A 26,376-nucleotide genomic window follows, 5' to 3' on the forward strand; every position below is an offset into this window, starting at 1 on the left:
GCAAACCAGTAAGGATTAACCTTCAAAATATATAAGGAAACTTTTCCCAGTCAACAGCAAAAACTCCCCAAATATCCCAATTTAAAAATGGACAAAGGGGAGTTCTCTGGTGGTGCAGTAGTTAAGAAACCACCTTCCAATGCAGGGGACTCAGGTTCAGTCCCTGGTCGGAGAACTAAGATCCCACATGCTGCAGGGCAACTAAGCCCAAGCACCACAGCTAGAGCATCTGAATGGTGCAATTAAGACCTGGCACAGCCAAAAAGTATAAGGTTGAACTCAAAGTGGTGGCTGTCAGAGGCTACAGCATTGGGGAAATGGAGAGAGGTTGGTCGAAGGATATAACATGAACAAGTTCTGAGAATCTAATGATGTACTGCATGGTGACTATAGTTAATAACTAGTTTTGTACTTGAAACTTGCTAAGAGAGTAGATCTTAACTTACTTGATTTGGGAATCATTTCATAATACGTACATATATCAAATCATCACTTTTACACTTTAAATAATATTATACTTTTATTTGTAATACAGTTGACGTGTAACACAATTTTATTTGACAGTTATACTTCAATAAAACTGGGGAATACAATTTTAGGGGGAAAAAAAGGCAATTTTCCCCTACACAACCTACAATATCCAAAAGAACTTCCTCTCTCAAGGAGGATAACATCATCAAAAGCCTCAGATTATCTACAATTCTTTTTTTAAAAAACTATATATATATATATATTTTATTATTTATTTATTTTATTTTTGGCTGCACTGGGTCTTTGTTGCTTTGCAAGGGCTTTCTCTAGCTGCGATAAGTGAAGGTTACCCTTTGTTGCAGTGAATGTGCTTCTCATTGATGTAGCTTCTCTTGTTGCCTAACACAGGCTCTGAGCATGCAGGCTTCAGTAGTTGTGGCACATGGGCTCAATAGAGTTTCCGGGCTCTAGAGCACGGGATCAGTAGTTTCAGCACATGGGCTTACTTGCTCTGTGGCAGGTGGGATCTTCCTGGACCAGGAATCAAACTCATGTCTCCTGCATTGGTAGGTGGATTCTTTACCACTGAGCCACCAAGGAAGCCCTAAGATTGTTTTTTTGTTTTTGTTTTTGTTTTAAATCCACACTTTTATTTATTTTCAAGAAGTTTAAATCCTCGAAGGGTACAAAAATATGGAATGCTTCACGAATTTGCGTGTCATCCTTGCGCAGGGGCCATGCTAATCTCTGTATCGTTCCAATTTTAGTATATGTGCTGCCGAAGCGAGCACCTAAGATTGTTTTTTTTTTTTTTTTAAGATTGTTTTTAAATAAAATAAATTCAAAGAAAATAAAAGGAATCAGAAATAATAGCCGAAATTAAGGAAACAAAAAACAAACTATAATACAGTGTATCAAAGCTAGACTCTTTGAAAAACAAAAAACAGAGAATAGTCTGAAGATACTGATCAAGAAAAAACAGAAATAAGTCACTACTCCGCCCTACAAAATTTTCTCTCTATATATACCCCTTTTATAATATGACTGCTTACACAGAGCAAATTTAAAAAATAATAACACTAAAAAAATAAAAACAATAATAACACTAATTACACATATTTAAAAAATTCAGATATAATTCATATAGCACAAAATTCACTGTTTTATTTTTTAATGTGTATTCATTTATTTGGCCGCACCAGGTCTTATTTGTGGCATGTACAATATAGTTCCCCGACCCTGGACCCCCTGCATCAGGGACACAGAGTCTTAGCCACTGGACCACCAGGGAAGTCCTGTAATGTCTATTTTTGTTTAATTTTATTTTATAAAATTAACAAATTTTATAAACAAATTTTATAACAAAAATTAACAAATAAAACTATTTGTTTATTTGGCTGCATCTGGTCTTAGTTGGGGCACAGGGGATCTTCACTGCATTATGTGGGGTCTCTCCTGGCCGTACAGGGTCTCTAGTTGTGGCACATGGGCTTAGTTTCTCTGCTGGCACGCAGGATCTTTCTGGATCAGGGATGGAACTCACATCCCCCGCATTGCAAGGCAGATTCTTAGCCACTGGACCACCAGGGAAGTCCCCTTTAATGTCTGTTTTAAAGTTTAAATTGGTATTTAATAATAATAATAAATAATAATAATGAAATAATCCAGCTCTCTTTTGGTTACTATTTGCATGAAATATCATTTTCTGTATTTTCATTTTCAACCTATTTGTCTCTTTAAAGTGAGTCTTTTGTAAGCATATCATCAATTATTAAGATCCATAGTCATGCTGATTTTTCCATCAGTGCCTTAAGCTGTTCAAAATTGGTATCATCCTCTTAACAAAACAAATTCCTTCTTCTTAATTCCTCTACTTACCATCCCCATGTTGTTTTCTCTTTTTGTTTCAGAATTCTTAGTAACTGGCTAATGTTTCTTATATGCCAGTAATGTACAAATTTAATTATTGTAGGTTTTAAAAAATATTTATGTATTTATTTATTTGGCTGCACTGGGTCTTAGTTGCAGCACCCAGGATCTCTAGCTGTGGCATGTGGGACCTAGTTCCCTGACCAGGGATCAAACCCAGGACCCCTGCATTGGAAGGGCAGTCTTAGCCACTGGACCACCAGGGAAGTCATTATCTTTATAAGTGGTGGACAAGGGATTGATTTTTAATGCATAGAGAATTCTTAAAAATCATTAAGACCAACAACCTAATGGGAAAATGGACAAATGTTAGAGAACAAATGTCACCAAGAGGAGGAATATAAATGGTTCTTCAATTAGATGCTCAACCTCAATCATGAAATAAAATTGATGCCACTTTTCATCTACCAGGTTGGCAAAATTTTAATATTAATGCGGTGTTGGTTTTAGAAATCATTCAAGCTTGCGTCTCATCTTCCTTTAAAAAGGCAAGAAATACCAAAGCCGAAAGATTTGTCTCAGGAATAGCCAGGAGCCCAGTTCCAAGAACCCATTTTCTTAATCAGTGAACAGCGCTGCTTCCCACACACATTAGCAAAGAATTGAAAGAAAATACTACGAGAATTTATATCAGGGCTGCTCAGTGTCAGTACTATTGACATTTGCATGCATGTGCACTCAGTCACTCAGCCATGTCTCACTTTTTGTGAACCCATGGACTATAGCCCACTAGGCTCCTCTGTCCATGGGATTCTCCAGGCAAGAATACTGGAGTGGATTGCCATTTCCTCCTCCAGGGGATCTTCCCAACCCAGGGACTGAACCTGCGTCTTCTTCATTGGCGAGCTGGTTCTTTACCAATGAGGCACCTGGGAAGGCCCTATTGACTTTTAGGGCTGAGTAATTCTTTTTCTTCTCTGTTTATTTATTTGGCTGCATCTGGTCTTAGTTTCAGCACTTGGGGTCTTTCCACGAAGGGCACAGACTCTGTACCTGCAGTGTACAGGCTTCGTTGCTCTGAGGTCTGTGGGATTTTATTTCCCTGACCAGAGATGTGTCCCCTGCATTGCACGGTGGATTCTTTACCACTGGACCACCAGAGAATTCCCCAGGGCTGGGTAATTTTTTGTAGTGGGGGGCTGTTCTGTGCATTGCAGGATGTTTTAGTCGCATCCTTGACATCTTTTCATTAGAAATCCTCACTCCTCTCCCCAGTTACAACAGCCCAAAGTACCTTCAGACATTACCAACTGCCCCCTGGCAAAACTCCTGATAACCGTTGCCTTAAATATTCCTGCCTTTTTAATGTAACCTAAGAGATCATGAATACAACCTTATGTCTGAATCCTGTTGTCTATAGTCCTGAGAAGCAGAAACACTAAGTATGCAATAATAGAGGAAAAGATTCCATAAACCATGTATATCTAGTCAGAGGACTGCAAAGTTGTTGATGATGCCCGCCTGATGATGGAAACTAGAGGGAAAAAAAAAATCAACCCTGCAGAAAAATGGCTATTTAAAAATTGAGAACTGGACTTGCTTGGTGGCACAGAGGATAAGAATCCACCTGCCAACAAGAGGGACACGTGTTTCATCCCTGGTCCAGGAAGAGTTCACATGTGGAAGAGCAACTGAGCCTGTTTGCCACAACTACTGAGCCCACGTACACCAACTACTGAACCCCATGTACCCAGAGCCTGTGCTCCACAAGAGAAGCCACCACAGTGGGACGCTTGCACGCTGCAACTAGAGAAAGTCCACCAGAGCAACTAAAACCCACTGCAGCCTAAATAAGTAAATAAAATTATTTAAAAAAATAAGAATATATTAAAAATTGCTAATAACATGGTCATGATGTTAACTTTAAATATATACATATTATAATTACATACTCAAATGAATAGAAAACTTAAAACCTGAACACAAATGTTTAAAGCAGCTTTATTCATAATTGCCAAAATTTGAAAAAGCAACCCAGATGTCCGTTAGTAGGTGAATGTTTAAATTATAATACATCTGGACAATGCAACACTGCTGCTGCTGCTGCTGCTAAGTCGCTTCAGTTGTGTCCGACTCTGTGCGACCCCATAGACAGCAGCCCAACAGGCTCCACCGTCCCTGGGATGCAACACTAGTCAGTGCTAAAAAGACACTGTCAAGCCACGAAAAGACAATGAGGAACCTTAAATGCATATTACTAAGTGAAAGGAACCAACCTGAAAAGAACACTATGTCCCATAGGACTCCCAACTACATGGCATTCTGGAAAGGGCAAAACTATGGAAACAGTAAAAAGATCTGTGGTTGCCAGGAGTTATAAAGGGGAGGGAGGGATGAATCTGCAAGGCACAGAGGATTTTTAGGACGGTGAGTACCCTGTATGCTATGTGATAGACCACAGATTGTAATATTTATGATAATAGTTCATAGATAGTAACAAACCACCTGCTCCGGTGTGGGATGTTGATGCTGGGGTTGGCTGGGCATGTATGGGGCCAGAGGGTATATGGGAACTCTGTGTACTTTCTGCTCAATTTTGCTGTGAACCTAACTGCCCTTAAAAAGTCTGTTGGGGGAAAGAAAAAAAAAAAGCTTCAGGCTCAAAACTTGTCTGATTGTTCAAGCCTTATAGAAAAACACAACCTTCATGGTCATTTTTTATTCAACTGCTTAGACACGTAAATGATTAATGACTACAGTGACTTTCCCTTGGTGAAACATGGCTTCATTGCAACCAATGAACTACCAAATCAACTGTTGTACAAATGAAGCTGTAGCAATACATTCCTGTGTCAGGATAACAAGAGAAGGGTTATAGGGTCAGTATTACATTCAAACTTAGCTGAGCCTCTCAATACCTCTGATTCCTTGGACCGCTCAACCTCTTTGAACTGCAATTTCTTATTTGTAAAATGAGACTGTTACCTTAAAAATGGTTATCATCTAAAAATACCTGGTCCAAATAATGTCAGAGGAAAAATAAAACAATTTTGTTTTCATGAAGAAAAATTATATGCATGAATCTCAACTAAGTTCAAAATGTTAACGATGTTTTGGTGGTAGTATTATAGGTAATTTTGTTATTCAAATTTTTACCTCCTAAACTTGCCATAATAAACATGCATTATTTATATTTAAGAAATAAACATATTTTCTTCTGGCCATCCCATGTGGCATGTGGAACTTGCCCAGCCAGGCATTGAACCCATGCCCCATGCACTGGAAGCACAGAATCTTAACCACTGGATTACCAGGTTAAGTCCTAGAAATAAACACATTAAAAAAAAAAAATCACAGCACAAAAACTGTAGAAAAGAATATTTTATTGAAACAGTTTCTCAATTAACAATGGAGCAAAGTACAATTTGACTCAAATCTGTCCAACCAGCCTCAACTGCTAGTGAAACAATTCAAACATATAGGACAGGATAGGACCCTTAGGGCACATTTCTGCCAATGTGGCAAAAAAAAAGAAAAAAAGAAAAAAAAAGACAAGAGACAGACACAACCAGGCTCCCCCATGCCCTGGGAGTGGGGGTGGCAGCCCTGGCTCCTGCTTCAGATGGGACCCTGGGGGGTGGACTGCCCAACATCAACGTGGTGGGTAAAGGGCCTCCGTCCCAGCAGAGCAATGCACTACAGAAAGGCCAGCCTGTACCCCCTTCCTTTGCCCACAAGGCATGCCTCCAAGAGAGCGAGGTGGCAGTTCTACATTCTTGCCACAGTCTCTCCTGCCCCCAGGGTCTTGGGACAAGTGGCTCACAGTAGAAAGCACGTTTTGGTCAGCCCAGGGGGCCAGGGGGTGAGGGAAAGGCTCTGAGAGGGCAGAACAATAGGCAGAGAAGAGGGGCAGAAGTCCAAGGGCCATGGAGTACCAGGCTACCGGGAAGATGCAGATCTCAACAGCTGCTTGCAGGATGCTGGCACCCTGCGCCAGCCACTCCACACACCTTTCCTGGCCCAGAGTCCACAGGTGGGGGAGCTACAGCGCTCTTACACATCTCACTCCCTGGAGAGGCGGCTGGATTCCCTTCTTCACTTTCTCCCTGTCTACTCTGGCCACTGGGGTTGTACGTGTGGGTGGGGGTCGATCTCGAGTGACTTAGGCAGTCCAGATGGATGGGCTCTGGCCAAAAGGCAGAGGACTGTCCAACTTGCAAGAGGAAGGCAAGGAGACCCACAGGGAGGAGGCAGGGAATGGGGATTTTTAGAGGCAAAAAACCTTGGAGGAGGCAAAAGTACAGACAGGAGCTCAGAAACCAAACCTGGAAACCAAAGTTCTGCAGACACTGGCCAGTGTGGCATTGATCTTGTGGAAAAGGGAGGGAAGGACAACCAGAAAAGACTGGAGACCCTCTAACAACCCAGGACACCCTTCCCACTACCAGGTCTGTCAACCCACTACTGATGGTCACGCTCTCACCTACCCGCAGGCAAAGAATTAAGACATAGTAGTGATTTCTCCCAAACTAGGACCTGGATGGGTAGGAAACCAGCAGGTGGGGTTGGGGAACAGAACAATTTCAGTTTGAACCACAGAACTATTCCAGAAGGAACCAGTAAGCCGTCCCTTCCTTCCCCTTCTCTGCACCTCCAGTCATAGGTGAGAGAAGAGGAACTGAAGCCTCTGGGGTGGGGGGAACCAACCCTCCCCCAGTCCTTGGTGTTTAATAAATAGAGGTGGTGAGAGAAGGGGGCAGGGACGAGTGGGGAACTGGGAGGCGGGGGTTATAGTTCATCATTCTTCAAAGTTTGCTTCTGTCCTGTCGGCTGTTCTGGGTGTTCCTTCTGTTCGGATTCTGGGAGGAATTGGGGGAAGAGAGCAAAGGGTGGAGGGAGGTGAGACGGGGGGAACAGGCCCAGCTCAGGGCAGGCATTGCCCCCCAGCACAGCCCGCCACCTCCACTCTCACCTGCTGCGGGACCCCCTAATTCCAGAGGCTCAGAGTCTGCTGCTTCAGATCCTGCTTTGTGGAAAGAACACGTAGTTTTTGCAAGAGGGAAGAAGGGGCTGATGGCGGGGTTGGCAAACTTTTTCCGACAAGAGCCAGACAGTAAATGTCAGTATTTTAGGATCTGTGGGCCACACCTGGTCTATTCTGTTTTTGGAAATAACCATCTACAAAATGTAAAGGCCATTCAAAGCTCCAGGGCTGTCCAGAGAGGGGCTGTCCTGCCAGTCTGCCAACCCCTCGGGGCTAAGTGGCATCCACGCTCCCCGTCCGCTTCCCCAGCTCACCAGCCTCCTTCTCGGGTTCTGGGATGGGCTTCGTGTCTTCAGTCTGGCCTGGAGGGAAACCGGGAGGAACAGGTAGTCCCCAGAGGGAAGGGAAAGCTTCCTCCTGCCCAGCGATGCCTGAACCAGTCCCCGGCCCTCACCTGGTGGAGGGATGACCTTCTCGCTCTGGTCACTGGCACTGGCATTGAGGGGAGCCTCTGCCCGGGTCCCGTTCTTGTCCCGGGGCCGGGGCCGGGGCTTGGCGAACTTGGCCTTATTGAGCAGATACTGCACCTCGCGGTCCAGGGCCGCCATCTTGGCCTCAATGTCTTTCGAGAGCAACACGGGCTTCTCTGTGGCGGGAAGCTTGGCCTGCTCGGCCACGGTTGTGTTCTTCCAGGCCTGTGGGCGAGGTCAGGACAGGCTTGGAGCCAGCAGATGCCTCTGTCCCAGACGAAACACACCCCAACCAACCTCTGGCTCTTCCCCTCAGACCTCAAATCACTGCCCGTCACTGTCAGCCCCAGAAGCAGATACATACCTCGAGGCTCTCCACAAGGGAGTGCCAAACTGCCCATTTCTGGCTTCCATCCTATTTCTATGGACTAACCACAGCTGAACCTCTTGATTATTTTTCTCCTTATTTCAATCACTTTGGTGCTCTGGTTCAAAAAACAGCCCCCACATCCAGAACGGCTTCTGCATCTCACAAGTCATTCTCATCTCCCCAAACCCTGACCCAATTTCTGCATTCAGTTCAAATCCCAGCTCCTCAGAGCAGCTCTCTCTGACCCTGCGGGGATGGGCTCCTACCCCTCTAATCGAGGACATATGGCTGTGACCCTGGTCTGGGACTGATCAGACGTGATCTCAAACACAGCCATCTTTTGCCTTTCCAACGAGCTGCCAAGCCAGGAGGCAGAGACTGCTGAGTCTCCATTTCTCCGCATCTCCCTCACTGCCAAAGACGGCCCACCTTGCCAGATAAGTCTCCAGTTAAGTATTTATACAGGGATTACCCAGGTCTCATTGATGATTTTCTCTAACGTTGTCATCTCCACTTCAGTGAAGATCTGGTCCATCTCTGGGATGAGCCGGGCCCCCCTGCAGTCAGAGGGGAGACAGTTAGCCTAGGAGGGACAGGGGCGGGACTGAGTGGGGAAGACGAGCAGAGGGGCCACTCACTTGAGGAACATGCTGGAATGATTGAGGAGATTATCCAGGGCAGACAGCCGTTCAGGCCACTTCTTGCGCTCTTCCACCCGAAAAAACAGCCCGTGGCACAGCTTCCGTAGCTCAGCCAGCTTCTCCTTCAACATCTGATGGGTGTGGGGGTGGGAGAGGGCAGAGGGGTTAGGGGACGACCGCCCTGCATCCTTCTTTATGACCTCACACTCCAGCTCTCTTCTCTTTCCCCATCCTGCCCGCCATGCCTGGGGAGCCCGCTCACCGCTGTGGTGGCCCCAAAGCCCTCATCCTCCAGCCAAGTGGACGCGGCGCTGAGCTTCCCAGAGATGTCCTCACGCTGCTCCTCGGTCGACACTTCCTGGTACTCAGGCTGGTACAGCTTATCCTGGGGAGGTGCGCCAGAGCACAGGCGTGCAAGCAGGCCCTCGGGGCAGGACCCTCCTCCCCCACCCCGTCCCTCGTCCTGAGGCAGGCCTGTGTCCCAGCCCACCAACCTGGGTCTCAAAGATGAAGGCTTCCAAGCTGTTGGCTGCTTTCTCCCGTTCCTGCTTCTGCAGGTCCCGGAGTGTCAGGTCCTGGAGTCTGTGGCCGAGGGGCAGCAGGCGTAAGAGGTGCCGCTCCACACCCTGCGCCCACCCTCCGCACGCTCGCAGCCTTTACTCACTTCTGGGCCGAGCGGGCCAGCTGGTCCTCGGGCAAGTCGGGCAGGTCCAGGACGACCAGCTCCACCCCGATCTCCTCCACCATCCTCTGCTTCCGGGCTGGTTTCTGCTTCTTTTCTTCCTCCGGGGCTGGAGGAGCACCCTCAGACCCCGCCTCCCCCTTCTCGCTTGGCTTCTGTGGGGAAGAGATGAGGGTGTCAGGAAAGCATCATCCCTCCTGTCCTGCACAGGCGGGGATGGCTCTGGGTCCAGGCCGACTTCTCTCTGCTCACCTGTGCCTCGGGCTTGTTCCCGCCGTCTTTCTCTGTGGCCTTTTCTCCCTCAGGGGCTGAAGCCCCCTTAGCCTCAGGGGGTGGGGGCGAAGAGGTGTCCTCCGCTGGGGCCTCAGCTTCCTCCTTGAGCTCTGCTTGCTCTCCAGGCTCATCCTTGCTCCCCTCAGCAGGCCCTTCCTCCTCCTCCTGGAAACAAGCAGACGCAACCTCTGAAGAGTCACCAGCAGGGCCCGTGGATCAGGACTGGCTCCGCTTTGAAGGACTCATTGCCCATGACACAGCTTAGGGGAGACAGAAGACCACTGTGTGGAAATGGGCAACGGGTGTCTGGACTGAGGCAGTCTAGCTGGACAAAGGAAAAGTGTCTGGAGGTGACAGTGAGCCTTGGGATGGCTCAGAGTCCAGAGAAGGGTGTGGTGAACCTGGCTCGGGCTAAGAGGAAAGAAAGAAAGTCGCTCAGTCGTGTCCAGCTCTTTGCGACCCCATAGACTGTAGAAACCAGGCTCCTCTGCCCATGGAATTCTTCAGGCAAGATTACTGGAGTGGGTGGCCATTCCCTTCTCCACAGGCTAGAAGGAGGCGGGGCCTATCACATCCTGAGAAGCTGGGGTCGACACCCCAAACCATGCTGCCGCCTGGTCCCATGCACCGTCCTCCGTGCTCCCTGGCTCCATCCTGGCCTTACCTGGACTGTGTCAGTACCATTTTCTTTAGTATCTGGTGTGCTGCCACCTCCAAACAAGCTGGAGATGGTGTTGCCAAGTTCTAGAAAGAGGAAAACCCAAAGACTTAAAGAGCACCACAGAAGGGACTCCAGCCCCAACCCTAAGGGCAAGGCCTGCCCACCTCCCTGGAAGGCACACAAGGACACTCTCACACACGTGCACACGCTCATCTTACTGGTCAGAGTAGATTCCTCTTCTGGGCTGTCCTCCACCAGTGTCTCAAACACAGACTCCACCTGAGAACAGGGATCCAAGGTGAAGACAGGCACATGCTAACCCACCTTTTCTCCACAAACATCCTGCCTCGTGGGTTACTGTTCAGGCACAACCGTGTGCACAACTTCAGCTGTGCTAGCCGGCCGCCCCCCCTCCTTCAAGGGCTCCTGGATGGAGTCTCCTCCACCCCTGTGGATTACAAGCCCTCTGAGGAGGGGACTGGAGCTCCCCCCTCTCCCCCCTCACACTCCTCCACTCAACAGAAAGGGCCATTGTTGCCCACAGTATGTTCTAAAAGATACAAATCCCCTCAGCTGTTGGTAATAAGCAGGTTTCTCAGCCATCCTAGACCCTGAAAATTACAACGTCCGGGAGCATTCACAGGCTCTGGGATGGCCCACACCAGATCCCTTGTTTAGCCCAAGCTTTATCCAACTCCCAAACCCATTTTATTGACCATGTTCGAATACCACAAGGAACCACTGTGGAAGAGGCTGGTGGCGCTGGGCCCCGCCTGGCACACGGGGGCTCCTGCTCTCACCCTGTCCAGGCTGAGCACGCCGCTCTCGTCCAGGTTGAAGTGAGCCTTGATGCCCTTGGACTCGTAGTCGGGATACTTCTTGAAGCTCTCACCCACACCTTTTAGCTTCACTGTGGTCAGATTCTGGGAGCCAAATACCCTGGGTGGGAGGAGACAGCCGTTCAGGGGAGCCCCCCGCAAGCCTGCCTCCAAGCTCTAGTCTACACAGCCTCCGGGTATGAGACACAGGGCCCTCCCCCAGGACACCCTTGGGATGGAAGCACCTCCCAGAGAAGCAGCTCAGCCCAAACCCAAGCCCAAGCCCACAGGCTGCTTCCCCTGTGTCACCCGCAGACCCCACCCACTCCCTCCCTGGAGTCCCCAGCTGGCCCCACCCCTCACCGAAGATCCTCAGGCCCCAGGAAGCCCAGGTCACCGTAGTTGATGTGGAAGTTGAAGTCATGGCTGTAGCGGTTAAAGGTGATGACTTTGCGTTGAGGGTAGGGTCCCATGCGGGAGAAGAGGATGCGCTTATTGTGCTTCAGGCTGCGGACCCCCGTCTCCTCCTCCACCTCCCTCGTGAACTCCACCTACATGGCAGGAGAGGGGAGGCCCGCTGGAGAAGCAGAGCAGGGACAGAGGGAAAAGGGGTGGGGAGTGCCAATAGCAAGAAGACAGAGGGACAGGCTCGAGCACACAGTGGAGATGGCCCTGGGAGAGGTATGGGGAGCCTGCCACCCCAGCACACAGGCTTACTCACCAGGATGGGGTAGATCACCGCATCCCGGACGACAAAGGGCTTCACCTTGAAGGCTTTGCTGAGCGCGGCCGCCTGGTACACGGCCCCCATGGCGGCGGCTTCATCAGCATTGATGTTCTTCCCCAGCTCCTCCCTGTGAATGTCCCAAGGCTCAGGACCATCCATCTGCAGCCTGGCCCGGCCCCCCTCCCCTCAGCCCTCCTGCTGCTCAGGCCCCACACTCACTTGCCCACAGCCTTCAGCAGCACCTCCTGCACTTTGGGGACGCGAGTGGCCCCACCCACCAGGATCACCTGCTCAATCTCATCCTGCACGGGGAGAAAGCAGGGGAGGGGTCAGCTCCGAGGTCACCCTCCTCCTCAGCACAGACTCTTCCCTCCTCCCTGCCACCTCTTCACTTTCCATCCCGCCTGTCTCCCCACCACACCCATCTCAATGACCCTGCCTCACCAGTTTCATCTCTGCACTCTGCAGCGCCTGCTGCACGGGCCCAGGGACCCGCTCAAACAAGTCTGCACACAACTCTTCAAACTCCGCTCGAGTCACCTTTGCCTTGAAATCCACATCGTCCATCAGGCCCTCGATCTGGGAAAGGAACAGGAAGGTCAGGGCACTCACCCGGGTCCTGCTCTCTGGGTGGGTGGGTCAGACACCAAGGGAACAGGATGCTGGGAGGCAGGCAGGAAGCACGGGAACAAGGGATGGGCCACCCGGATCGACCTCAGGATGGCGGGGTCCTCCACCCTCTGGGGTGGGGGAGGCGGCAATCTTTGCCCTCATGAGCCACGTGTGAGCACCTGGGCCACGTGGTCGGCATTGGCGCTCAGAACGGTCTTCAGCCGATTGGCCTCACGCAGCAGCTTGGCCATGGCGCGAGGGTTCTCCCGCACATCCTTCGCTCTCTGACCCCTGCGCTGCTCATTGAAGAGCCCGGCCAGGTGCTCACGCAGGCGGAGCTCCATCTCCAGGCCCCCCAGGGTACGGTCAAACCTGTGTAGGAAAGGGAAGAGGGAAAAGTGTGAGGAACACACGGGGTCCCTTCATCCACACAGGAACTTGGCTCTCACCCCCACGGCTAACACCTCTCAGCGATAGTCCATCTGGCCATTTATTCAACTGTTAACTACTAGGCACCAAATGACATATTTGTCTCCGGAAATACAACTGTAAGAAGGGGAAAAAAAAAAGACACGGCCCCTGCTATCAAACAGTTTATAATTGAGCAATCAACCACACTGTGAAATTTTAGCAATCCTCTGTGTTATAACAGAGAAACAGATGATGCCACTAGAACATAAATTAAGTGAAATTTCAGCTATTTAAGAGATGTCTGGAAAAGTTCTGTGAAGAAGCGATGCTGGAGCTGAAACTTGAAGATGAGCTGGAGTTAACGAGGTGAAGAAGAGAGAAAAGAACATTCTAGGCAGATGGTAAGGTGTGAGAGAACAAGAGTGTGTAAGTTCAATGGAGGGCAAAGACGGCTGGAGCTCAGGGTCAGAGCCAAGCTGGAGTTGTCAGGGCACATACAGGTGGCTTTATAGGCCAAGACAAAGGTGTGGAGCCACTGAAGGGTTTCTAAAGAAACAAGATACAGACAGGTTTGAAAAGAACCCTCTGGCTGAAATGTGGAAGAACTGGAGGGAGGCCACACTGGCAGCAGTGAGATATCCTATTCTGCAGGTGAGAGGTGATGGCAGTTTGGACTAATGTGGAAGCGGTAAAGGTGGACAGAAAAGAACACGTTCGTGAAATAACATAACATCAACAATAAGTAAACCAAAGGTGCCAAGAACAAAAAAATAGTTGAAGTTGACACTCCTCATGTGGCCGATGGCCTTGTGGATTTCCTCAAAAGCAGCTTGGGACATTCATTGCCCTTCAACATTCCCAAACTGTCTCCCTGCATCTCCATCTACCCCATGTTCTTTAGGAGAGGTATCCTACAAAGATTGATGCTTTAGCCAGGAGAGTACTCCTGCAGGGAGCAGGAAAGTGAAGCCGCTGACCCTCCAAGAAGAAACTGGGACCCCAGGGTATCTCAGCAAGCAGCCCTCCTCACAGCACCCACTTACCCCACACCCCGGATCTGCAGCTGTGGCTGCATCCCCGCATCCTTAGTCTTCACCGTCTGGTAGGTCACGATGGTGCACACGGTGCTGCCTGAGCCCATGTCATAGAACATGATATTCTGCAGAGACATCAAGGCCACTGTCACTGGAACCTAACCCAACTCCAGGGTGCCTGCCTGCCTGCCTGCCTCCAAGGGGCTGCACTGACTCAAACGAAAATCAAACAACTCTAAAAGGGGATGAGAGGGGGCTGTTGCTGCATTTGTCAAAGCCCAGCATGCAAATAAGATGCAAAACAAGCCAAGTGGCTTCCATCATCAGACTCAGCCACCCTGCCAGGCCAGTCGGTAGCTCCTCCCTGGCTCACCTGGGCAGTGCTGTTGATATCTTTCCGGCGGAAGACACCATAGCTGAGGGCGGTGGCGGTGTTGTCATTGATGAGCTGCAGCACCTTGAGGCCAGCCATTCGCGCAGCCTGCAGCACAGCTCGGCGCTCAGCCTGATTGAAGAAGGCTGGCACAGTGATCACTGCATCCTTGATGGGCTGCTCTACAGGGGACAACAGAATAGGGTTCCCACCAGCTCCACACCTTAGATGGGGGTTCTCAGTCTCAGCACTGTTGACATTTTGGGCTACATGTTTTTTTTTCTTGGCCACACCACATGGCATGTGGGATCTTCGTTTCCCAACCAGGAACTGAATCTGTGTCCCCTGCAGTGGAAGCTCAGGGTCTTAACCACTAAACCACCAGGAAAGTTCCTGGGCCAGATAATTCTTTGTTTTGGGGGGCAGAGGTGTGCAGTCTAAGACGACTGGCAGCACCCCTGGCTTCTACAAGATGGCAGTGGCTGCAGCTCCCCAGTTGTGACAACAAAAAATGTCATCAGATGTTACTAAATGTTCCTGGGGACTCAGAACTGCCTTCATTTGTCTCCAGGGAACGTGGCTGCCACTGGCCCCACCTTGGCCACCCACCTGCAAAATCTTCAGCCAGAGACCGGGAGTAGTTGAGAAGCATGCTGAGGACCTCCTCCGGCGAGAACTGTAGCTGCCTGGGGAAGGGGGATGGTTAGCGGCGAGGAAAGCCCGGCATCCACACAAGGACAGTGGTGAGCACATGTTGACAGGGATCCCACCAGGCCCCCTGAGCCCACCTTCCCCAGCAGGGCACTCACGGGCTGATTTGGAAGTACACAGTCTGCCTCTGCGGGTCGAAGCCCAGCTCATGCTCGGGGAAACGAGCTTTGTAAAGGGCTACATGCGGGTTATTCTCCTGCTTCCCCAGGAGGTGCTGGAAGTAACGCAGCGTAGCCTTTGGGTTCTTGATGGCCTGAGAAGAGGTAAAGAAAGAGCAGAATGTTAAGACTCCCAAACCCGCCATCACCTACCTACCTCGGAGACTGACCAGGGAGCAAGACTCTGGAGTCTGTCATCGCCTCTCCTCTGCCCACTGCTTCTGGGAAGGGGGTGGGCTGTGAGCTCACCATGCTGGCCGCACTGTCGCCAAAGAATCTTTCATTTTCTTTCAGGGTCACGGTCACTGGGGTTTTCCTCCGGGACTCCCTGAGGAAAAGACACACTGGGGCGACGTGCCTACAGCAGGATGTGTTCTCAGGAGACTCAACACTCCCACGTACATACAACACCCCACAATAATGCAGACACAAAGTCTGTTGAGGGCACTACCAAGACCACACTTGGGCCTCAGGTGCGGACCCTCTTTCCCCACCCGACCCTGGGGCCGCCCTCACTTGTTCAAGACAATCTCCATGGGTACTCCAGGTTTGACGATGGCCACCTTCATAGACTCGCTGCCCAGGTCCACAGACATCACTGCCAGTGTGTCTGAAGGGGAAACAGATCTGTCAATTAGCCTCTCTTTCCCCGCCTTCCTGAGGCCCCGCTAATCAAAGCACACCGCTTTCCATGGAGAAGGTGACAGCAGCAGACAAACAAAAACATCTGGGTCTGGGAACCTAAGAGCCGAGAGGTTTCCCATTCATCAGCCTCATAACGCCTGCCCGCCACATGTCATCCATCATTCACTCATTTATATTTCTTTTGACGCCTCTGCTGGGGTACATACCACTCAGTGCCAACAGGTCTGCCAAGAGCACAGTCATCAAGGCCCAACAGGCTAGCCTCCTCGGCCTCTGCCTTCTGACTGTGGCTACCATTGTGTCCCTAGGAGAGAAGACAAACAACACTTGTAACTGGATGCCCTGAGTGAAGGAGGCAGAACCTCATCCACAACAGAGAAGCTTTAAAATTCATACCTACTCCATCCTCACCCAGGGCAGGACAGGCTACATCCCCTCCTCTCCCTTCTAATGAGAACCAAGCACTCTCACCACCTTCAGTAGTGACCACAGGAAAGCCCAGGTGAACCACTGGGGATTCAAGCCTTTGGCCACCACATCCCTAAACAGTGATGGTAACAGGCCAGGAGGAAGGAGATCAAGGCCTTCCGGCCACTGCATAGGCAGCTCTACGGGCGCACCCCAGCACTGTCCCTGCCGTCACACACCTGGGGTGCCGCCAGGGATCCCCGCTCAGGACTAGACTACCTCCCTACACCTGGAGCTCCCCCGCTGGCGGGGAAAGCCTGGCCGGGCCTGGCCGGGAACTGAGAGATGGTGACGCTGGAGGAGGCAGGGATGGAAAAAGGGCACGTCTCGTCCTCAGCATCCCTTCGGGTTGTCCCTCCCGCTCCCCTTCTCCATCCCATCTTCGGCCCCGCTGCCTACACAGACGCTGTGCCTGGAACGATAAGGTTCCGCGCCGAGAAGACAGCGAGTATTCCGAGTTCACCTAAGCCTCACCTCCCAAAAGCGGCGGCGGCTCCCACCCCCGGAAACGGGTGCCAGCCCACCTCTAAGACATGAAGGCACCCCGGGGACCGAGCTGCGGGGCTAAGCGCACCGGCGTCCGTGCGGCCCTCACTCCCTCTACTGACCCGCCCCCGGAGCTAGCACGTTGCCTCCTCTAAGGGTGGCCGGTTCCCATCGCCATCCCCACCCCCGCTACCTCTCGCCTCCGCTCCCGTAGCCCCAGCTCTGGGACAAACGCAGCGCCGGACGAACCCACGAGGCTAGCAGCGCGACCCCCAAACCCGCGCCCTCCACAACTCCCCTCGGCTTGCAAACTGTTACATTAGCCACCAACCTCTCGGCGGCGTCTCGCGCACCAGCCGGCCCCGGACGCGGCGTGCGCTCATTGGCGCCTCCGCCGCCCGGCCCTGCGCCGCGGGCCTGGCCCCGCCCCTCGCCGCCGCGGCGCGCGTCCCCATTGGGCCACGTCCTAGGCCCGCCCCCTCCTCCGTCTCCGGCCGCCGCAGCGAAGGCGAAGGAGAGGTCAGTCAACCAGTTGTAGGAAAACCGCCGATGCCCGCTGCCGATTGGTCCACGTCACGCGCGGCCCAGCGTCCATCCCGGTGAGCTCGAGGGACCTTTAAGGCCGCGGCGCTGAAGGTCTGATTGCCCGGGTCTGGAATGGCCGGTGCCTGGAGCGAGTTGGCAAACGGGCAGTCCAGCACTCGGGCCTCTTCTTCTGGTCTTCTGGGAGCCCCGTCCGGGGAGCAGGCATCCTTGCATCCCCGAGGCAGCCACGCGGAAGAGGTGCTAGCTTGCTGGTCGGTATTGAACTGCCCTAGGCTTTGGCTGGAAATCAGAGAACGACTGCTTAGTCCACCTCAACCCCCGCTTTGTTTCTTTGCGGAAACTAAAGCCACCAAGAGAGGTGTTCGCTGATGAGTCGGAGATAACGCTTGTATTAGTGGCAGAAGTTGGCCTGGGCTTTTACTCCAGTTTGAGAAAGAACATTCCGAACTGCAAATCCCTGACACAAAAGACGCTTTTGTGAGGCTGTAATTGGTTAAGCACAGATGCACCACCTCCTGTTTCTCTTCCTTTATGCCTGTTCACTTTCTTTCTGAATTAAAACACCTCGGAAAGGTATCTGTGCTCCTGACTCCCCTCTCTGTCCTTCACAATCCCATAGAAATCTGCATGGTCCTGAGACAAAACACTTTCTTTTTCCAGTTTTATTGACATCAGCGTACTTTTCTTAAATATGGTATCACTGCTTCCTCTCATGAAATCGTTGCCTGGCCTCCCTTTACAGAAGGTTCTTCTGAAGGCCTTGCCTATGACAGCCCGGGCTTGGTTAAGGAAATCTTATCTGGTCCTTTCCCTACATTTTTTAATAATGCTCAGGGCTGTTACAGAATCCAAGCTCTGTCTACTCGCCAATAGTTGGACGACAAGGTGTTGAGGCAAAGACTAGAGACTTTATTTGGAAAACCTGGCAACCAAGTAGATGGCAGGCCAGCACCCTAGAGTACCATCTGATTGGGGTCTGGTTGTCAGTTTCTTTTATAGAACAGAGAGAAGGAGGTGGTGAGGAAGTAAAGTAAAAAGGTAATAAATCCTGCAAAATAAGCATCAGGGAAGGGATGTGTTAATTTCTTCTTTTCTGTAACCATTCACAGGTGGGCAGGGTCAGAGTGTATCCATAGGAGCTGAATAAAGGCACTTTAACATTCAGGCAGGGGGGCAGGTTCCCCTAGCCAGGTCATTATATATATGTACAGTTGTAGACAGCATCCTCTTAGTGACTAAAAGCTACAAAAAGCAAAGGTTAAAGTAAACAGATCCAGCTGAGTTCAGATTTGAGTCTGGTGTCTATGCTTAGAAGATCAAGCTACTGGCAGTATCAAGGGGAGGTCTATTTTCCTTCCTTTTAAGAATAGTTCAGTCTTCAGGTAGTAGAGAAATTGGCAGAAATAGAAATTCGCTTGAAACTAACCCAGTGATTTATACAATAAATTTATACAATAAATTGTGTAATTTATTAATTACACAAATAATATACAAATGTAATCTTGTAAAAAGTTATACCATAAAGTTAAATCTCTTTAATATCCACAATCTCTAGAATTATCTGCTGTTATTAGATGTGTAACATTCTAGGTCTTTTCCTCTATTTACATACATGTATGTCTCTTGAAACATGTAGCTGTTGTCTTTTTTAAATGATAAAAGGTTATACAATTAGCTTGTTTGCAACTTGCTTTTTTTTCTCTTTGGTTAAAATAAATCATGGCGTATTTTCCATACCAATGTACACATTCATCTTGTTTACTGCTGTAGAACATTCCATAGCATGGGAGTTATTTAGTCATACTGATGAACATAGAAGTTGTCATTTCAGTTTCACAGAGAAAGATTTTATTTTCTAAGCCTATTGTGGTGCACGGGTTTAGTTGCCCAGTGGCACATGGGATTTAGTTCCCCAACCAGGGACTGAACCTGTGTCCCCTGCATTGGAAGGCAGATTCCTAACCACTGAGCCACCAGCAAAGTCCCCAAGATTTTGTTTCTCAATAACTGACTCTACTTTTGACCACCTATTCAGTAGGGTGAAAGTGAAGTCACTCTTTGTGACCCCTATGGACTGCAGCCTACCAGGCTCCTCTGTCCATGGGATTTTCCAGGCAACAGTACTGGAGTGGGCTGCCCTTTCCTTCCCCAATTCAGTAGGGTAGACTCTTTCAAACAGAATATGCACTTTAACATTTATTGGCCCTGTGTTGCATGCAGGCATTGTGCTAGGTATTGGGATTCCAGAGATGGGAATGACCTGTCCTTTCCTTCAGAAGTCAATCTGTTGGGAAACAAGTATGTTCACAGTTTTGCACACTTATTAAAAACCTATTGAATGACTTTCAGTTCAGTTGCTCAGCCCTGTCCAACTCTGCGACTCCATGGACTGCAGCACGCCAGGCTTCCCTGTCCATCACCAACTCCTGGAGCTTGCTCAAACTCATGTCCATTGAGTAGGTGATGCCATCCAACCATCTCATCTTCTGTTGTCCCCTTCTGCCTTCAAAGTTTCCCAGCATCAGGGTCTTTTCCAATGAGTTGGTTCTTCGCATCAGGTGGCCAAAGTATTGGAGCCTCAGCTGAAGCATCAGTCCTTCCAATGAATATTCAGAACAAACTTCCCATAGGATTGACTGGTTGGATCTCTTTGCAGTCCAAGGGACTCTCAAGAGTCTTCTCTAACACCACAGTTCAAAAGCATCAATTCTTCAGCAGTCAGCTTTCTTTATAGTCCAACTCTCACATCTACCAGAAGAACCATAGCTTTGACTAGACGGAACTTTGTTGGCAGAGTAATGTCTCTGCTTTTTAATATGCTGTCTAGGTTGGTCATAACTTTTCTTCCAAGGAGCAAGCATCTTTTAATTTCATGGCTGCAGTCACCATCTGCAGTGTTTTTGAAGCCCCCAAAAATAAAGTCTATCACTGTTTCCATTGTTTCCCCATTTATTTGTCATGAAGTGATGGGACCGGATGCATGATCTTAGTTTTTTGAATGCTGAGTTTTAAGCCAGTTTTTTCACTCTCATCAAGAGGCTCCTTAGTTCTTTGCTTCCTGCCATAAGGGTGGTGTCATCTGCATATCTGAGTTTATTGATTAATCTCTCTGGGTGGGCTTCCCTTGTAGCTCAGCTGGTAAAGAATCCACCTGCAATGCAGGAGACCTAGGTTCGATCCCTGGGTTGGGACGATCCTCTGGAGAAAGGAAAAGTTGCCCACTTCAGTATTCTGCCCTGGAGAATTCCGGACTGTATAGACCATGGGGTCGCAAAGAGTCAGACACGACCGAGCGACTTTCACTTTATTTTACTTCTTTCTCCCAACAATCTTGATTCCATCTTGTGCTTCATCCAGCCTGGCATTTCGCATGATGTACTCTGCATATAAGTTAAACAAGTAAGGTGACAATATACATCCTTGATGTATGCCTTTCCCAATTTGGAATCAGTCCATTGTTCCATATCTGGTTCTAACTGTTGCTTCTTGACCTGCATACAGATTTCTCAGGAGGCAGGTAAGGTGGTCTGGTATTCCCATCTGTTTAAGAATTTCCCACAGATTGTTGTGATCACTGAATGGCTTTACTGGGAGAGTAAGAAAGTCAGTCTGTCCTGCTCCTTATGTGAGCTCCCACTCCCAGAATATCCTTGGTGGGAGCACAGTCTGCAGCAGCTATGCTTCTCAACCTGGATGTCTGTCCCCCTGGGAGGGGCAGCAGGTGCAATTGCTCTGGGGAGTCACCTGTTTTGTTCTCTGACCAGATTGGAGTTTCACAAGAGCAAGGTGTAAAACAGTGGGAAAATTTTAATGTAGAACATTTGACTTAGATGAACCAAGACAGCTCCTTCCCTGGTGGCTCAGACGGTAAAGCATCCGCCTGCAATGCAGGAGAACTAGCTTCAATCCCTGGGTTGGGAAGATCCCCTGGAGGAGGGCATGGCAACCCACTCCAGTATTCTTGCCTGGAGAATCTCCATGGACAGAGAAGCCTGGCGGGCTACAGTCCATGGGGTTGCAAAGAGTCGGACACGACTGAGTGACTAAGCACAGCACAAGACAGCTGAATCCACTAGTTCTGCTCCAGAACAACAATAACCTTTGAGGACTATCTCCCCTCCCCTACACTGTGCAGAAGCCCAAGGGAGAAAGCTGCCATCTCACAGAACATGAATAAAATGAACACCTAAGTCACAGCACATACATACATTATAAACCATGCATACATTATATAACCATGTCAAGGGCTGAGGCCAATGTCAATTATGGTGAACATCCTGGTCCAGGAGAATTTAAAAAATGTGTTGTCACCCAGTTACCCCATTCTTAGGTATGTATCTATTTGAACATATTCACTAAGAGACTTTGTTCACTGAGACTTTGTAATAGCTTAATTCAAAATGCACTAAAATGGAATACTGCCCCAATGCCCAGCAATAGCTGTATCGATAGGAAATTCCCAGGCAGTCCAGTGGTTAGACCTTAGTGCTGTCACTGGTGGGGCCACAAGTTCGATCCCTTGGGGGAACTAAGATCTGAGTGCCATGTGAAGTTGTGTAAAAAAAAATTGGATCAAATAAATAGTGGTAGATTCACACAATGGAATTCTATAGAGCAATTGGTCTCTTACATTCAGCTGCTTAAATAAATCCCACAAACAGTATTCAGTGAAAGCAGACAGAAACCAGAGAGCACACAGTTTATGATTTCACTTGTATAAAGTTTAAAAACAGGCAAAATTAAATTCTAGTCATAGAAGTTGGGATGGTACTTACCCTTTCACAGTAAGAAGAGGGCATAAGGTTGGCTGTGGGGATGCTGGTTGCAGTGGCTTTTGTGAAAATTCAATGGATTGTAGTATGTACACTTAATCTGTTTGCATGTTACATTTCAATAATAATTTCAGAAATTATTTTGTGTCACACAAAAGACTAGATGGTTTATTTACTGTAAACTTAGGAGAAGCACCAGGATAAGTTTTTTCCTACTTTTATAGCAATATTTTTAGAATTACAGAAGAAATGTCTGTTGTGTAGCTCTCCTAGGCCTCAGTGTCAACATCTTTCAAAGAGGCATGCAGATACATGCCTCACAGGTCATACCAAAAAGGGCGTGTAGGGCTCCTGGGCACAAGGGCTTTGTGTCCCCATTTCTTTGATTGTAGGAAACAGCCTTCATTCAGCCTCCATCACTTTCCCTGAGTTCCAGTAGGCAGATTCAAGCAGTTGTTAACTAGGGAAGGGAGGGGATGTGAGACCAGGGAGAAACAAACAGTCAAGAGCAGTCTTGGGGCAAGGTCCTGTTTCCCCATCAATGGATACATACAACAATATCTTTGAGTTACTTTGCAGATACTGAAACCCCTTCCAGGTGAGAGAAGTTGACATAGTTAATGATGGTATACTGCCCACAAGCATGCAGACCTCAGTTTAGTTGACCTGAAGGTTAATTATGCTGACTTCTTGCATCATCATGAACCCATCAGAAGAATGTCCACAAGTTGATCACACCCTCTTTGAACAATTACTCTAAAACTCACTATCTTCTCCAAGTGAAGACACACAAGTTTGAGGGAATTAGCCCACTGTGGCCCCCTTTGCCTGGCAAACTAATAAAGCTATCCTTTTCCACTTCACTCAAAACTCTGAGATTTGATTCAGCACCTGTGTACAGAGAAGCTGAGCTTTTGGCATCACAGGGTTGGTGTCAAAATTAAAGAAGGGGATAAAGTGCTTCACACAGTGCTAGGGAATCCTAAGCACCAAATACATACTAGTTAGCTTTTTTTTTCAGTCTAGAGAAATAAAACTAAAAGATATGCACCACTGCAGTCTAAAAGCTTGGTTAAGCGCTTTACCAAATTCATGAGGAAGTTCCCTCTTGCAGGCCAGATTTTCACAATCAATAATCAGCTAATTGCTCCTTTCTCCTGTTTCACGGTTGCCTTGAAGCCCTGCGCTCTCTTATACTGTAAGACCTCTGAGTTTACTAGGTTGACCTTTTTGTTCCTAAAGTGGAAACTGCTGCTAGCCTTTTTAGGGGCTAAGAGAAAAAAACCCAGACTTTTCAGTAGTTAAGAAAATGGTTTCTACCCAGAGAGCCAGATGTGTGTGTGTGGGGGGAATGATAGAAAATAAAAGTTTGTAACTGGAACAAGAAGTGTTCCTGTTTTGCTCTAGTGGATATGACTGCTGTACATCACGGGCAGCAGTTTGCTGAAGTGCAAAAGAGAGGGCATTGCTGGGTAATTCTTGATTCTGAGTCATGAGCGCGTTAATTTCAAGCTAAAGACTTGATTTGCGTCTTTACCTTCAGTCCCTTCAGAACTCCAGTTCTTAGTGTGCAGAACTGGAAGTGAATCTGAACACACAGTCACTTTCTGTGTAGTCTGCCTTCTTACATCCTCACTACACTGAAGTCCCTGGATTCAGAAAAGAAGATCCTGGTGTATGTTCTGACAAGTGTAGCCTAGCTTCACACCCCGGGGGAAGTTACTTAATTAAAGGTCAGGAAACTGAAGAACTCGTTTTATTTCCAAAGGACTTTGATGTTTTTGCTCAGGGAGAATCACCTGAACCTCTTTGAGACTGTTTCTCATCAGAGATAATGATACTTCTGCAGGTGATTGCTATGAAGAGTCTATGAAGAGTGAAAGCACCTTGTTAGGTATAATTCACTACAAGAAATTTAGGGCTGGTATCTGAAAAAGATGAAAACTCTAATTTGAAAAGACGCATGTACCCCAATATTCATAGAAGTACAATTCACAATAACAAGACATGGAAGCAACCTAAATGTCCATTGACAGATGAATGGATAAAGATGTGGTATAAAAAGAAGATGTTATATATATATTAATAATATCAGCCATAAAAAGAATGAAATAATGCCTTTTGCAGAAACATAGATGGACGTAGAGATTATCATGCTAAATGAAGTAAGTTAAAGACGAGTATCATATGACATAACTTATATGTGGAATCTAAAAAAGTATGAACAAATGAACTTATTTAAAGAGAAGGAATAGACTACAGACATAGAAAACAAACTTATGGTTACCAAACAGGAAAGGAAGGGGAAGGAAGGGATAAATTGGGAATTTGGAGTTAACAGATACACACTACTATATAAAATAGATAAACAGCAAGAACCTACTGTATAGCATAGGGAACTATACTCAATACCTTGTAATAACCTATAATGGAAAATAATCTGAAAAAGTATATATATATGACTGAATCACCTTGATGTACACCTGAAACAATGTAAATCAACTTACTTCAATTTATTTATTTATTTTTTATTTTTTTTTGGTATTTATTTATTTTTAAATCAACTTACTTCAATTTAAGAAAAAAGAAATTAAGGGCTCACTACTGTCAGTCCTTTTTATGTCTGTTTCCTAAGGTGGTGGTCAAGCTCCCTGAAGAGCAGGCACCATGTCTATTTCATGTATATATGCCGGGCATTTAGTACAATTCCAGGAAAACCAAAGACAAATTTGTCAAAAAGAGGAAAGAAAGAAAGGGAGCAAGTCTGAACAGGTGCCACGGGTCCCCTGGAGGGCCAGTCTCTGCGTATGTACCCTCATCAACAATTTTAGTATATGTGCTGCGGAAGCGAGCATGTACCCTCATCAACAGAAGATCCAGTGGCTTAGACATCAGAGCCTCTACCACTGGACAGTAGGGGGAGCAAATACATCAACAACAAAGATGTCATTCCACTGTTCACAGATCTCTTTGCTTTCACTTTGCTTCCTTTAACAAGTATTATCCATGGCGTTAATAACGGACATAACTCAAAGGTGAAAGCGGGTCCCATCTAGCCCCTATCTGTGCTTGTGCCCACAGACTGAGATCCAAAACAGTCCTAATACCTGCGTGACAAAGAAGAAAGAAATCTGGGCTGAAAATCAGGAAATCTGTGTGCCCTCCCCTCATTTATTTATTTAGACAAATAGACACAACTTTTCCCATCAACTAGATCAAGGAGAGGGTAAGAGGAAAATCATCCACATCCATTACTTCAATCCACTTGGAGTATCTACCAGGCTGTTAGACCTGGTTCTCGATAAGCAACACACAGGCCCTGCTTGCTGAGAATCCAGGGAGGGAATAAAGCCTAACATGTTCTGAAAATAAGCTGTGGGGGGCAGGGATGCAAAAATAAACTTCACAAATACTAATCATACGGCCACTTTTTCATATTGCATACTGTCTCAAATGACTCTGTGTCACTCCCATGTGTAGCTTCCAGTGGCGCAAACACAGCACACCTGCAGCTTTCCACACAGACAGCTGGTTTAGGCCAAGTTGGGACCCGTGGGTACCATGAAGTGTCTTCGACCCTTATCACCTATAAAATCAGGCAGTGCTCAGTGCCGCGGCTTCAAGGTTCTTTGCTATACTCTGCTTATACCCTGTCATTATGGCAAGGAGAGAAAGCCCAGGTTCTTGGAATTTGTGCCCCAGAAGTATTTCCCAGCTTCCTTAAGAAACATGTTTTAGGTGCCCAATAAACGCCGTGCCTCTGACAGTGGGACATAAAAACACACTGACTATAGTTACACTCTGTACCTAGAGGCAGACACAAACCGCTGATATTATTTCTCCTTTCCTACAGCCGAAAAACCAGTTTCATATACACCGATTCACTGAGGCCTCAAAACAGTCCTGTGAGGCAGAAGGTAATTCATCTAGGCACAGCGGGTTACAATTCACAAATCGCGTGTCATCCCTCATCTTGATCCCTCACTGCCCGCCAATTTAATTAAAGAGGAAACTGATGCTCAGAGAGGTGAAAGTCTAGCTCTTAAGAAGCATTTCAGCCAAGGCACTTACAGAGGCGTCAACACCGAAAACTGCGGAGACAGCTGCGGGTGGTGAACCCTGCTTCAAGCGGCCGCGCCCACTGTCCCAGCAGAGGGAAGCCGTCACTTCGAGAGGAGAGCGCAGGTGCACCCA

At 48.2% G+C, this 26,376-nt stretch overlaps 1 protein-coding gene and 1 non-coding gene across 6 annotated transcripts; both read right to left on the reverse strand.

Moving 5' to 3' along the window:
* Positions 1-1,158: 1,158 nt before the first annotated feature.
* Positions 1,159-1,262, reverse strand: LOC122703552. The gene has a single exon (XR_006343519.1). It is a non-coding gene; the product is annotated as a U6 spliceosomal RNA (small nuclear RNA).
* Positions 1,263-5,706: 4,444 nt separating this feature from the next.
* HYOU1 (hypoxia up-regulated 1) lies at positions 5,707-26,374 on the reverse strand. Of its 5 annotated transcripts, none has more exons than XM_043900752.1 (26): positions 26,254-26,374; positions 16,117-16,214; positions 15,782-15,875; positions 15,515-15,593; positions 15,206-15,360; positions 15,006-15,082; positions 14,397-14,578; positions 14,033-14,148; positions 12,758-12,950; positions 12,411-12,545; positions 12,186-12,268; positions 11,961-12,093; positions 11,603-11,790; positions 11,222-11,360; positions 10,640-10,700; positions 10,425-10,504; positions 9,740-9,925; positions 9,470-9,642; positions 9,300-9,387; positions 9,068-9,190; positions 8,803-8,936; positions 8,637-8,721; positions 7,779-8,019; positions 7,639-7,686; positions 7,313-7,366; positions 5,707-7,199 (listed from the first exon to the last, which is right to left on the reverse strand). In XM_043900752.1, exons 2-26 carry the CDS (start codon positions 16,205-16,207, stop codon positions 7,129-7,131), a joined length of 3,009 nt encoding a protein of 1,002 aa, XP_043756687.1. In that variant the 5' UTR covers positions 16,208-16,214; positions 26,254-26,374; the 3' UTR covers positions 5,707-7,128. The 5 variants fall into 5 exon arrangements, with proteins under 5 accessions (XP_043756687.1, XP_043756685.1, XP_043756694.1 ...); XM_043900750.1 differs by lacking the exon at positions 26,254-26,374 and adding an exon at positions 17,196-17,327; XM_043900759.1 differs by lacking the exon at positions 26,254-26,374 and adding an exon at positions 17,196-17,326 and having other exon boundaries at positions 7,313-7,363.
* Positions 26,375-26,376: the final 2 nt, after the last annotated feature.

Source organism: Cervus elaphus, chromosome 1 (assembly GCF_910594005.1).
Source record: "Cervus elaphus chromosome 1, mCerEla1.1, whole genome shotgun sequence".
NCBI classification, from domain to species: domain Eukaryota; kingdom Metazoa; phylum Chordata; class Mammalia; order Artiodactyla; family Cervidae; genus Cervus; species Cervus elaphus.